Source organism: Micrasema longulum, unplaced genomic scaffold, assembly GCF_059751315.1.
Source record: "Micrasema longulum isolate JH-2025_06_02 unplaced genomic scaffold, ASM5975131v1 h1tg000824l, whole genome shotgun sequence".
In the NCBI taxonomy this organism is placed as follows: Eukaryota; Metazoa; Arthropoda; class Insecta; order Trichoptera; family Brachycentridae; genus Micrasema; species Micrasema longulum.
This window is the reverse complement of record NW_028278016.1, coordinates 1,041,455-1,057,137: the sequence shown is the minus strand read 5'-3', so window position 1 is coordinate 1,057,137 and position 15,683 is coordinate 1,041,455. Positions and strand designations below refer to the sequence as shown.

Below are 15,683 nucleotides of genomic sequence, written 5' to 3'. Positions count from 1 at the left end.
CCTGTTGATTTTTATTACCTTATACTTGTTTTTTATTTTTTACTATTATATCAAATTGCATTGTAGTATTGGCAAATACGCATTTCATAGAAACATATTTTTATTTCCTATTTTTTCGTGATAATATATGCTTGCTTGTTTATTAATTTAACTTAAAAATGTCTTTCTTGCTTACCGTAACACTGTATTTATTGTTTGCTTTACAGAATTTATTTCATAAGCTTATATCTTTGCATTTTTTGTTTATATGCTTACTGTTTTTTCTTGCATACCGTTGTTATTATTGTTTTTTTTTTTTTTACTTTGTAAAACTTTTTATCATATCCTTTTTAACTAATTTTACAATTTTTTTCTGTATATTCTGTTTATTATTTAGTATGTTAGCATGTATTTCATTTTTATTTTTTGTAAATGCCTTTTGGGCGTTAATGAACAAAATAAATAAATAAATACGTCAGTGTTCTTTCCATGGTGGACATTTTGTTAAACTACACATCTCTTCTATTTAAATAATAATAACATGCAAGTACTATTTAGTTGTGGCTCGCTGTGGCCACACGTCTTTATGGTGTCCCGGATGTTATCAATATAATTCATATTTACACTATCGTTATATGCTCACAACTGTAACCAATAAGAATATAATATATGAAATGTGAGAGAAAGATTCACTTCGGTTCTTACAATTTAATTGACCATTTCAACTGTATTATTTATATAGCGTCTAGTTGATTACTGCAATAAAAATCAATTGTACCCACATCAATACCTCAAAATATTATTCAATGACATTTACCAAAAGTGAAAATTTCGTTACGCATGATGAAGAACTTCAGACCTACGGGAAATATGATTTTTAAAAAAAATACGCTCTGTAAAAATAAAAGCATTAAATTGTACGGCAAAATTTTTTTGAAAATATACGAAAAAAATAAATATTCGAATAGAAATAAACTACTTTGAACTACGTCAATAGTTCATACGAATCAACCAATGATAAGATAATTGTGGAAGATTTCTGGTTTACCGTATTTTTTGGACCATAAAACGCACTTTTTTGCTCTGAAAATTCAATAAAAAATTTTGGTTTGATTTTACGACTTTTTTCTGAAAATTGATAAATAAATTTTGCGATGCGTCCTATGGTCCACTGCGTCTTATCGTCCGCAAAATACGGTACTTACCGTCAACGGACCAATTGGCAAAACTGACCGAGAAGAAGCGGAAGAGAACTTAAGACGTCACACAAGGAGTAATTTCAGAAATACAAAACATTAAAAAATCATAGCGCTGATAATACGATATATAAAAATAAAATTTTCGGCCTGGGCAACCCTTAATGGGGCCCACTTTGCACACCCACAGCCATCTTTTATTTTATTGATTTATTTAACTTTTTGTACAAAATGTTATTTATACATTGACGGACTTATTGCCAAATGGCAATTTCTACCGACCAACTTTTAAAACAATAGTTTTATTTTTATAATTCAAGTTACAGAACTTTTTCAATAGAAAATAAAGATTAAAAAGCTAAAGATTTAAACAGAGATAATGTAGTAACATCTTTGATGGTGGTTAGGAGATGATTCCACAGTCGAGCCGCATGGACATTATACGAGTTAGAGAAGAAAGAGGAATTGTGGATGGGTATTAAGAGAGTGTCTTGAGAATTAGAACGAAGAGGCAAACCATGAACTGATAAGCGTTGAAAATTTTCACGCAGGTATATAGGAGCGTTAGGACTATGAAGTACATTGAACAGAAGTGAGAGGGAGTGTTAGTTCTCCGCTGTCTAATTTTGAGCCATTTCAGTTGCCTACTATAATCAGAAATTAATGTGGTCATATTTTCTAAGACCAAAAATGTACCTTATGCATGTATTCTGTAGTTTTATGGTCTGTTAACAACAAAAAAAAAATTAGAGTTATTTTTGATAGTCGATTACTGTTTGGGTCTCATAAAAAAATTTTCCTTGAAAAAGCTTCTTAAAATGCTGGGCTTCATTTTGAGAATTTCCAAACCCATTAAAAAACTAAACATACTAAAGACACTATAACTTTTGTACGCAGTACCTTGAAATTTTCGTCAGTTGTGTGAAGCCCACAATAGGTACATAACAAACATTGAATCCTTTTCAAAATGATCAACGGAAATTTTTAAAATACAAAGAATATAAAAACAATAGAACGATTTGTACCTACATCCAATCTCTAAGACTGGGATCCGAAACTTAAGACCGAGCGCCTTACCTTTGAGTAACTAATGATCAAAATTCACTGCATACAATTTTCCAATTCATTGCCCTATGCACCACTTGGAGTGGAAAGAGAAATTAAGATTAATGCCTTATTTTTAAATGGCAATTTCTTTCAAATAACCCATACTATTAAAGGTTATACTTATTTTTTACTTTTACTACGTATGTGAAAACAAATCTACATAAAAAGGATACTTTTAATTGAACTAGCATTATGGGTATGTAAATAAATTAGTATTGATACTAGTCTTTAATAGGAAAAGGGGGAAAAAGGTAAGGGAAACAGGAAAGTTTAAGAAAGAGACTGGAAATGTGATGTGAAGATGAACAGTACCTATACTGAACCAAAAAATAGTACGTTTTGTTTAATAACAGTTTTTTCAAATCTTGTATTTTACCCAGAACCTTACAAAAAAAAAGCGTTTTTGTTGTTTTTCTTTAAGTACCAACTTATTGCAATATATAGAGTGTAGAAGAAGGCGCAACAAGGAATACGCCCAAACCTGTTGATTTTTCTTCATACGCTATCTCCGCTATATTAGTTGCGGAGCAGGTTGCGTCATTAATTCAGAAGTGTCTGAAAGTTGTGCCCGAAAAGCGTCGTGACGCCAGTCTGCGTCCGAACGCCGTCGGCACACGACGTCGCCGGAAGGAAACGTTTTCAACTGGAAATATATTACGATTTCCGAACTTGACACAATAATCGGGAAGCCCGTTTCAGAGATGCGGGACGGACTCGATTTCGGAGTGTGCTCTGTTTATTTTTGAATTATTATTCTTGTTTTTTGTGGTGATCTGTGGTGACTATCTGGGGTTTCGGCGGTTTTTGTTAATGTAGGACTTTCAAATGCGGTCAGAAATTCTGCTGACTATGGGTTGGATTAAAACTATTTTGTTTATATGCACGGTGGCGACGATTATGACAGGTAAGGACTTTTCACTTCAAACTTATGTTTAAATTAGAGAACCCAAAAAGCTTACATTACTAACTTTAAAAACGTACAGTTTATTGTTAATTCATTTAAAATGTTTCGTTATATATTTTTTTGAAGTCACATAACAATTAAAAGTTAAATTAGTTAAAATAATATTGATTGAACATTAGATGCAAATTACCGGAGTATTTTCGGTTGCACTGTTCACAATTTAAATATACAAACACAGTACCAATTACGTATAAATACGAGTGCCTGTATAATAATATTATCTATAGTACTTAAAAATGAAGAAAAATAATAAACATATTAATAGCAGTGTTTGATTATCTTAAATTCGTATATATGTAGTGCTACAAATATTTATCACGTTCCGTAAAAATATAAAATACTCGTATATTTTTTTTTTTAGATAAACCAAAATCTTAAGTCTGGTCATGTCAAAAGCGAATAAAACCGAAGGGCATGTGTGAAAAGATATATTAATATAGAAAAAATATATAAATAGACGTGTGTGGTGGTCTATCCTGTCTGCTTACTCTTACGGGGAAATGGCGTGATGCTAGTAGTAGTAATAATTGTTTTTTCTTCTGAAACACTCGGCGATCAATTAAATATTTTCTTGAAAGAATTTGTAAGTGTTAATACTGAAGGCCCGTTTGATTATTCAATTGTGATCGTTTGAAAACAAACACAGCACATGTTAAGTTCCATATCGAAAGATGGAAGTATGTTTGTCGATTTTTTTTATTATTGTCTCGCTTCAGATATTCTTTAGGATAATATACACATGGAGATAGATTATGTATGGCCGAAGCTTCTAATAATAAACGTTACCAAATGTTCGGGCATTTCTCAGAGGAAGAGACTTCGTTCTTTCCTGGCTTTAATCCAATGGATAATATTCATACATCCCACGGTATTTATTCATTGCTTTGGAGAATCTAAGCGGGGGACAGAAATGGATTAGAAAAATTGGAATACTTAGCAACATGTGGACTAGATACGAAAATACGCGTAACCATGAAGAAAATATTAATACTAGATAATAATTACACAGTATTTTATAGTATTTTACCAGTTATGGAAACATATCGAGTTTCTTATAAAGATTGACGCGTTAGAGATTCATCCAAGTAATAAATCAATTAGTTCGTATAAATTATATTTAAAGCGCTAACGTATTTATTTTGTGTAAAATCAGTGAAACATAATTCATTCATTTCTCGCTAAATAAATTAAAACGTAGTTAAATTATTATGAATTTTAATCAATACAAATAAATCAATTTTTAAAGCCCAATTTTAATTTGAACAGTTGATTTTATTTAGAAAATTTTAGATAAATTAAAATTATTATTAAAATCTCTCTAAATTATAGTGCAGCTATAATTTAGGGAAAATATTAATGGATCGTCAACAAATAAAATAATTTAGGAATTTGGAGATTAAATTGCTCAGCATAATGTCATTTGGAAATTTTAATCTCAGTCGTCAATTAGAATTTGAGATGTTATGAAATTATTTTTTTAAGAATCTGTTTCTGATTTAGTTTTGAACACCTTAATTTTGGTGAATATTTGAGACGCCATACCCATAGCACACGCCAGCAAATATCGATAAGATAATTAAAACTGAATTTATATACATTTAAAGATCTAAATCTTTTTAAAAATTCAAATTAAATGTTTTTATTATTTGATGCTAAAATTAGTGTATTCTTACTCTTATTCAGAAAAACATTTTTTTATAAGGAATATTTAAAAAAAGTTTTTTTTTAGTTTTCTAATAAATATTTGCGTTTTATGATAAACTTATGTATTTCAATTTTGGGGGCATTTTTAACGAGTTGAAAGTAACTCGCTATTAGAAAATGGGAATCGAGTTAGGGTAATGTGGAGTTTGAATATCGGATCCGTAAGTCCGCCACTCTAGCCACGGGACCACAATCCGATTCTTTGTTAGTCATCAAAATCCACCGGTTTTCTAAAATCAACAAACAAAAAATAAAATAGTAAATGTAGGTATTCTACCACAACGGTAATTTATTATAATACTAACATAAAACATTTACATGATTTCATTTATGAAAAGTACTTAAGTGAATAAATGAGTAAACGACAATCGATAAATTATTCCATGTTTTTTTTAATCGAATTATATTTTCATCCTTTGATGAATATTGCAAATCCAAAACTACTATATTAAAAGAAAAAAATAATCTTTCGTAGTCCATAAAAATGAAGTTATTATTTATTCTATATTTAGAATGGCATTCCACAAAGTTAACGGCCAACCAATAAATAAAATGAATTACCTGAATATAATTTCAATTTTTCATTCTTATTTTTCTATCAGTTAATAATCAAAAAGCATTAAACTTTTAACTGGTTTTTTATTTACTTGACAGAATGACGCGTTGGTTCTTTAAATTGTTTTGATAGGTAACGTTTGAACCAAATTGTGGTCCCGTGGTTAGTGTTACCGACTCACAAATCAGAGGTTCGAACTCCACTCTACCACACGATTCCCGTTTTTTAAAAGTTAGTTATTTACAATTCTTTAAAAATATCCCCAAAATCAAAATATTTGGGTAAACCGTATATTGCTTTCCCTAAAGTAAATATAATGTTTTTGAAGTGGATTAATCAAAATATAAATTCATTGCAACAGAGAAGGAAAACTTTTCGAAAAGGGGATACGGACGTCTAGACATTTGCAGAGCTTATTACCTGTCATTGGCTGGTTTAAATAGCCACTTTACACACTGTAACATTCACCATTTTGCCTATGTTGTTTAAATAAATTTAAATACATTTCCTAAACTCTTAAATCTGTTGACTTTTATGAGGTGAAATAACTGAAACCTTTTTGGACGTTGGTGAATTTCGTAACGCTGAATTTTCTCATATACCAGGCCGCGTCTGAATATTATTTCAAATTTTACACTTTTTGTATCGGCTAGTTTAATCAAAAATGTTTTGAGTACGTCCAAATGTTTGTATATAGGCTTGATTTCACTTTTTAGGGAGTTATTTAGAACGAAATTTATTGAAACAGAGTTGGAAAACATGTTTGAGTAGAAAATATTGAAGTCAAGGCATTTAGAAAATAAAACTTTTCGACGCGCGACGGCGGAATAGAAAAAAATCCCCTGTGACATGTAGCCAAGTTAACAGAAGAGATAATTATTTTATTATTTTACGAGCATTTACGGCCTAAGCCAATTAAAACAGTTACATTATTAATAATATAATGTACAAGACTTTGAACAAAAAGAACACAAAACTAGGTAGCAAAGTCAAACAAGTGGAATAAAAAAATTGTAAAAAATATATTTATAGAAACGATTAACATATAAGATTTCGAGCTAACCCATGCCAATCCATCTTCATCCCATAGTGTTTTAGTGACGAAGAGATCTACGAAAATACGATCCCAAGTTGTTTGACACATTGACTAATTTACACATTCTGAACATTGGGGCGTAAAAACGACAGTTGCTATTAGAAGATTTAATAAAAAGCAGATTTTGACTTTTGGTGACACGGTTGGGAAAATGAAAAAATATCAAGTTTTAATTTTTTTTTATTAATTTTATTTTGAAATTTTAGTTGAATTATATAGGAAACACGCCAAAATAATAGGTAAACATGTTCTTTTTTATCATTAAATAAAATAATTTTAAAAAAAAATCAATTTGCCGTTCTGTAAAGCTGCCACATGTCACCATCAATATACTCGTAACACATACATTATAAATAAAATAGTATAATAATTTATTACCTTGTAAACTTTGAAATGATTACAGTTCTTGTTATAAGGGACATTTTCAGTTTCTGTGGTACCTACTTATAAAACTCTAAGCTACTTGTTGATTCTATCGGATTCCATAAGACAAGAAGTTAGGGGAACTTTAAGATTTAAATGGAACATTTACTTTGATCAACTATCTGAAAATGGCAAATGACATTATTACTAAATTTGTTGCAACAGAGAATGAAAACATTTTTGAGAAGGGAATATGGAAGTCTAGACATTTACAGAGCGTATGGCCTGTCATTGGCAAGATTAAATGAAAGATTCACCATTTTGTCTATGTTTAAACATCCATTTTTCCTCAACTCTGCCATCTGTTGACTTTTGTGAAGTAAAAGAGCTGAAACCTTCATGATGTGGGTGAGATTTTCACCTCGTTGAATATTTATAATGTTTGTAAATGTGCCTATTTATTTATTTTAGTTCGTCGTTCGAAAAAAATATATAAATATAAGGCAAGAGAGAAATAATACAAAAGAAATAGTTAAATATGGCAGCAACTATAATAATAGGACAGCAAAACTAGTAACAGTAGTAATTATCTACAATAGTTATAACAAATAATAATAATTAGTCACAAAATTCAATTTTATAAAACGCAGTAAAAATATACTATGATGAAAAAAAATTCAAACTATGACATGTGTGTTAAACAATTTTTAAATAATATGTATATACACTTATTTGTTAATAAATTTGTATAAACCGCTTAATTTATTTTTTTTATTTTTTATTTTTAATTACACTTCGACCAGTTTCGAGGTTACTACCTCATCGTCAGGAATTAAACTAACTTATAATTACACGCGTTGGTATTTATATAATAAAATATTATATGAAAGAGACAAAAAATTGAAAGAGAGAGAAAGAAGATAAAATAAATCATACGGGAATAGTTTTAAAAGAGGACTCGATGTTAAATTTAATTGATTATTTATTATTTGAAGTTTTTGATTAGTGGTTTTAAAAATTTTTAAAAAAGTGAATCTGTTATGGAAATATTACTTATTTCGATTAAATCAGAGTGCTTTATTTTAACGCAGTGGGGATCTATTAGTTTTAAACTTATAATTTAAGAATTGAAACACTTATTTGAGTCTACTGAATACTATATTTAATTTTTACAAATAAAAATTTCCTGACAATTGTTTCGCCTTTTTAGGGCATTTTCAAAAGAATGTGAATATTAGATGGATCGAATGTCAGTAAAAGTGTTCAGTAGACTCAAATCAGTGTTCGATTTCTTATATTATAAGTATATATTATAAGTATATACAAACAAACAAAACAAAAAACAAACACAAAATCAATTTATAACAATTAGTTTTTTTTCTGCGTACCACTTTAAGAAAGACCTAAAACCCACGTATCTCTTATTGTGGGAATGATAAATAACAAATTAACTCTCAAAATATTGTTGATAAATTACCTGGTCCATAAAGAAGTATAGAAAATGAAAAATAAGATTTTCAGGCGGTGCCTAGTATGTAGGTGAAATAATTCAATTAGATGAATCTCACCCGCATAAATAAAGGTTTCAGCTCTTTAACTTCACAAACATCAACAGATGAAAGAATTGAAGGAATATAGATGTTCAAATATAGGCAGAATAGTGAATGTTACACAGTGTGTAAAGTGGCCACTTAAACCAGCCATTGGCAGGTCATAAGCCCTGAAGATGCCTGGACTTCTATATTACCTTCTCTTAAATGTTCTTCATCTCTGTTGTAATATGTTAATATAAACAGCTCCCTAGGGAGTTGAATCCAGTCCTTGTCTACAAAAATTTGGACAAACTCAAAATATTGTTGATTTATTACCATCAAAATACAGTTCTAATGACGGTGAAAATCTGTTTAATGTGACAAATGTGTACGTTTTTCTTTGCACAACTCTGAAAGATCTAGCGGCTTTGTTTGCGTAATTGTTTTTTACTGATTAAATTACCTTAGTCGAAAGATAGCCGCGTGTACCCCTTGATGAAACATTACGTACCCCTAGGGAACGCGTGCCACTGATTGGGAAAAACTGGTTTAAAATACTGAATTATATTTGTCGGAAATCGGTTGTTGAGGGTTGGAGTTCCTACCCCAGTTAGAGATTGACAGAGAAGACACGAGGTTGCTGTTTAATGCGTATTTATTGCATGGAGAATAAGATACAGCGTTTGACTTTGTAGCACGAGCGTAGCGGCGGTGATGAATTGAAGAGACTGCACTTGAACTACATGCTAGAACTGAGTGGCTTCGTCGAACTGGACAGAAGTGAACTGAACTTGTTGAGCTGACTGACTGGCGTTGCCACGCTCTGTAGTATCTTTATAGGCGACGTTCCTTTGCAGTTCATTTCTTCATGGTAGGGACGATGTGATTGTACTGCAGAACGATGATCCCGATTTTACGTGCAATACTGTTTGAGTTGCATAATAATTTAGGATTGGATTGTATAGAAAATGATGACATTGTTTTCTTTGGTCATCGCACTTTTTCAGGTTAAACGTTTTAGCACGTGTGTGTCATTGATTATGGACTATGAACCATACATATATATGCATCACACAAAATATTACACGTTTTGAGTATTCAATAAAGATTAAATGTATTTAATTTGGGCATAACATAAGGTTGATGTCAAAAGCTAAACGTGGGAGTGCGATCAAATTGAATTAATCGTATTTCAAACTCCTTATAATACATAAATACATACGATAAAAATGACCATATTTTCACTCGATAGTAAAGTATATGAAAAATTAAAGCGCCGTCGGTACGTCACTATTGAGGCACCTACAATAATGATGTACAGCATTTGTTCCCTACACTTGGCTGTCAATATTTACGGAACTTCATGAGCGTGCAAACTTGAAAAGTGTCATTATACATTGTCGCTGGTATAGTGGAATGTGGCTTATTTAGTGCAAACTTTAAATATCTTATTTTATTTAAATAATTCAAAAACAAATTAAAGCGACAAACAAAAAAAATATTAAATATCTTTCCAGCACAACAAAAATCCAGGAATAAGCTATTGTTTAAAACAAACTACGTACTGCAGTTTCTTGAGGATAAGAATTTAAGGATGATTTTTATGTGATTATTATTTAAATATTCTTAACTGATAACATTTTATTTTTTTAATTTAGACGAAATTATAAGTATATGTTCAAAGCAGGTTCTTAATTATGGCTACAATATTAAAGTGACGATACGTACCTAAATTAGGTAGTATTTTTAATTATTATAAGATAAAAACTTCGTTATTAGCGTTGTAAATATTTTTTAATAATTTATTATGACGTGTTAAAAAGTAAATGCCAATTCAATAAAAAAAAAGCATTTTTTATTTTTAGTTTAAACGCTTAAGGTGGTTAAAAAATACCAGGTTTGGTTTCAAACTAACATTAGTTTTTAAAAAATTAGGAACACGGGCAATAATAAAAACAGCCCTTCAGAAATAATGATCGAAATATTAGTTTCCAAATAGAGAATATTAAATAATATTTGAAATCTGCAAGCTTGTTTTAGTACTGAAAAAACACGACTAGGTTAAAGATGTGAAATATAGTGTACTTTTTTTGTATGAAGGAATAAGCTGAGGTAATTGGCTAGTTTCATCGTTCACTGAGAATGGGCTGGGCACTGGGATCACTTTATGGATTTTTTTGTAGGAAGATATAAACGGTGGTGGTGATTTAAAAAAAAAAAAATTCCCATGAACACAGTTACTATAGAACATTGTTATTGAAAGTCAAATATAATGGTAAGCTGTACAAAATTGCTCATTTGGACGATTCGCCCCAGGATCTAGAGGGCTTTTATATGACAGGTATAAAATAAAATAAAAAAAATGGTATAATAAGTTCATATGTGGGTACTAGTCTTATAAACAACAATTTTATAAAAAGGTGTTGAATGACATTATGCTTTATAGATATAAACATAACAAACTGCATAAAAGTAGGCAGGTACTCAATTCAATTTGTTTGAAAAATTATAATAGTTTTAGAAAAAATAAATAAAATACAGTAGGCATTATTCAAGCGCAGGAAGCAATATAGAAAAAAAATCTAAATCAAATTGATTGCGAAAAATGAAAAATATTTCGTTTTTATCGCGGTAATAATTTTTACTTTAAAAACGGACTTATTTAAAATTAAAACTTTCAACAACAAGGCATCGCGCTATTTCCCCGTAAGGGTAGACAGATAGGATAGAACGCTACACCACTCTATCTTTGCATAAATATCTCTATTCCTCTATATTCATACATTTTCTCATGCGCCGATAGTCTTTCTCGGTCTTCCTCTATTACTGCATCCATCAACATTCGCATTACAAATGTTTTTAGCCGTTCTTTTGCAGTCCTTTCGCTCTACATGTCCAAACCAGCGCACAGCTTCGTTCTTGATTTTGTCAAAAATGCCTATTTCAGCCTTACATAATGTACGGATCTTGACATTTGTGCAACTATCGTACATAGTTTTACCATACATTCACCTGAGAGATCGCATTTCGAAAGCATTCAGCCATTACTTTCATCCCCGTTTTTCACAGTTCATACTTTGCTCCCACACATCAAAGTCGGGACCAGGACTCCATTGTGAACTGTTAATTTTGACTCTTGCGACAAGCATTTATTTTCCAAGTTTGATTTCAGTGCACCGTTCACTCTGTTCCCGGCACTCACCCTCCTTTCAATGTCTTTCTCAGTCATTCCATCCCTAGTAAACATACTTCCCAGATACACAAATTCCTCTACCTGTTTTAGTATAACCCCATTCATAGTGATTTCACACTTAATCATACTTTCATTTCTTTCAAAAACCATCACATTCGATTTATTGACAGTCATCAGCAAACCAAAATTTTACTTTAAATATATTTGTATGTCCAAATGTCTGTCAATGTTCTTCATTGAAATATTAAAACGAATAAGTGAAATAAACGGTTCGTTTAGTAGCTACACTTCAATCTTTAAAAGGTTTAATATTTTTTTTGTTTGAAATCAATATTATTCAAAAATACACCTGGCGAACATACATACATAAGTGTCAAATATAGTGTTCTATTTGAAAATTAATGTTCACTAATGTAATTAAGCATTTATGAGATACTGAATCCTCTTGTTCAATCACGTAGTAGAATTGATGTTTCATGTTTTTTTGTTTACATCAAATAGTTTGAAAATCCTCACAAAAAACTCTTGCTTCTGTCAGACCAGGGATCAGGGTCTAATTTATTTTTAAAATGGATAAATCCCACACGTAGTTGTAAACCACTCTCACATTTTCTATTTCTCCCGCTTTTTCCATAAATAGTTCTATCCTAACATGAATCTCGGATGTTTATATAGCTTATTTATAAAACAAACAAGCGATATTTATGCGTCAATCTATAAATATCGATAGAAAAAACACACAGAATTTTACTGTTTTCCAAAGCTCGTAACAAAATAAAACAAACTTAAAGGAAATCAACAACATTTTGAGTTTGTCCAAATTTTTGTAGACGAGGACTGGATTCAACTTCCTAGGCCCCTAGGGAGCTGTTTATTTATATTTTTTATTAATTATTTGGATAACCAACAGGTGCAATTATCATGTATATAAAACAAAACAAATAACAAATAAGCCAATTACAGGTTTTCACAAATAGCACCACCGAATATTCGCATATTATATTCTCAAATATAAAATAATCGATGATCTAAATCCAAAAGAAAAAAACTTTATAAAATTACTTCGAAAGCAAACGCTGCACGACATTATGATTATTCGCAAATAAATTTATGTTAAATGACGTTGTGGTGTAAAAAAAAAACAAAATAGGAAAAAAAATTACAAAAATGCTAAATCTCTAATAGAATAAGATATTCGTGTTTCGTGGGGGATTCGTAATGTAAAACACATTACTACTACTACCATCACGCCATTTCTCTGTAGGGGTAGGAAGAGAAAATAAACCGCCACACATGTCTATCCTGGCATATATTCTTAGTTTCTTCCAAATTCATACATGCCCTTCGGCTCTGTCTGCTTTCGACATGACCAGGCTTAAGATTTTGGTTTATCTGATCATGCCACGTTTTTCTTGGTCGTCGTCGTCTCACTTTACCGTTCAATTTCACCATTTACTGTTTTACATTCTTTCAACATGACCAAACCGTCTCAGAGACCCTTTCTTAATCTTATCATTTATACTTGACTCAGATTTACACTCTCGCCCGATTTCATCACTCGTAATCCTGTCATACACGGATTTCCCACACATTCGTCTAAGAGATTGATCATTTCAACCGCGTTCACTCGGCTTTCATCCTTCGCCTGCCAGTTCCATGTTTCTCTTCCATACATTAGTGTTTGACTAAAACTCCGTTGTGCACTGCCAGTTTAGCTTCGATTGACATATTTTTATTAACAAATACTGTGCTTAGTGCGCCGTTCATTTTGTTGCCCGCATTCACTTTCCTTTCTACATCTTTTTCTACTCTTTCATCTCTTGAAAACATGCTTCCGAACTCCTTGACTTGTTCAAGACATTCGTTGTTTACATTCATTATGCAGTCAGTAACCTCACTTCCCCTTTCAAATACCATACATTTTGACTTACTATAATAAAAAATAAAAATAAACAAAGAATAAAGCAACGTTTTGAGACAGCTGAAAAATTAAAAATTCACCAAATTACTGATTTTAAAGAAAACGAACGAACGTGTAATGAAATAAGTTTTTTTTTCTTAATTCAATTTAACAATATAGACTTGCAAAAATATTCCTAGCAACGGGGAACAAAAATACCTGTTCTAAAGCTACTTATATCTACATTCTTATTATTATTATTTGAGAGGGGGGGGGGGGGGGGTCAGTGCTATGCAAGCTACTGACGTCACTGCGACCTGTGAAGATCTATTGTGACTGTTGTCCGTGAAAAGTTCTCGCCCTCCAAACCCTGGTCTATAAAGATCCTGACTACTGTGTGAAAAGCAAGAGTTTTTTTTTTGCCAAATTTTCTCCTTCAAGCAGAGATCCGTAAAGTATCGGGCAATTAGGTAGGGGGTGAGCTCTTTAACATCCTCAGGTTTAAACAGTCGTCCCCTGAAGATGAAGCTTATTTTGTGATGTAAAGCATCATATTCACATATAATGTGTATAGGTTACTTATACATAGCAAAATAATAATATTTCATTATTTTAATTAAGAAATAACTAAATGCAATAAAAATAATGAACTTAAAAACAAAATAACAATCAACAAAACAAGCTAAACAGCTAACTATCAAAATTCAGAAAACTAAGATTTATGAAAAATCATGGATTAAAAAAGTACGTAAATAGAATATAAAAGGAAGAAGAGTAAATGTAGCAATATAAAAATTAAAAATATTAAAAATATAACTTTATAATATTAATAAATTAATACTAGCAATAAATGTATTTGTAAAATGAACTTCCGGCGATTGTTTTGTAAAAATATTTAAAATGACTTAAAGAAGTGAATCATGTCCAAAAATATAAATATGTATCACTAAGCTGGGTTGTGGTTTCTAGATTCTGTCGCGGACTCAGGATCATAAATGCGAGGTTGGAACCCCATGCAACCATTGCTTACTTTTTATTTTCCAAAAAATTATAAAATAATTGATTAATTATAAATAACTAAATGTAACTTTCTTGTACCTCAATATATTATAAAGCACATATTTACTTTAGTTTTAAACCTTTGATTACATATTTACATCTATTTAGTATGAAATTTAATTTTTTCACGGATAATGCCTTTGAAAATATATTTCTTGGCCACATTTTAACCTTAAAGCTGTAGTCTGATGAAAAGTAAGGAAGTTAAAAATAAACCATTGAATGGTCGATACGAATATTAAAATTTTACTAAAAACATTCATTTAAAATTCAATATTTGTAGCAAAATTTTTTTTTTTTAAAAACACTTGATTCCATAAAAAAGGGTATAAAAAAAGTATTTTAGATATTTTATCTTTTTAAACAATTTTATCAAGGTCATAATTTATGCAAGAATTTAAGAAAAATGTTACAAAGTTTGTGTGATATCAAATAGTTGTATTTCTTTTAAAGAATAAATAGTTTAGATTTTCTTTCCATATCTTTTTTTATATAATCACATATCTAAATTATTTAAATGCATTTAAATTTAAAATGGTCAATTTATAAAGTTTAATCGAAATTTTAATAGGCGTAATCTGCCGGTCGAAAAGGTTTATAAAGTTACATAAAACATTAAAGTATATTTTTATTAGAAATAACGTTGATAGTTACTTAAGATGGAACATACACGTGGATAAGACAGCAATCAAACTAAGAAAAATAATATATTTATTTAAAAACATAAGAAAAATTCTAAGCAAAACTACTTAATTAATGTATACTACGCTCTAGCACAATCAATTATCAGTTACGGAATAATAGGATGGAGAGGAACAAGTAAAACCACATTAGAGCAATTAATGAAAGCAAAAAGAGGCTTACTAAGAGTAGCCAACAAAAAGCTTTATCAACACTCAACAGACAGACTTTTTACAGAATTTTCAGTAGAAGACATAAGGCAAATATACATAAAGACAATTTTAAGACACTTCCATCAAAAGCCTGACAGACATAATGGCGGACAACAAAGAAAAAAACAATACTTCTGCTCC

General features: G+C 30.5%; 1 protein-coding gene across 3 annotated transcripts in view; it reads left to right on the top strand.

The window, feature by feature from the left end:
* The first annotated feature begins 2,870 nt into the window (after positions 1–2,870).
* Positions 2,871–15,683, top strand: part of LOC148278816 (uncharacterized) — a 115,170-nt gene continuing 102,357 nt past the window's right edge. For all 3 annotated transcript variants that reach the window (XM_088230880.1, XM_088230879.1, XM_088230878.1), the window contains exon 1: positions 2,871–3,186. In XM_088230880.1, coding sequence (XP_088087006.1) covers positions 3,108–3,186 — 79 coding nt within the window. In that variant the 5' untranslated portion in view covers positions 2,871–3,107. The remainder of the gene's footprint in view (positions 3,187–15,683) is intronic.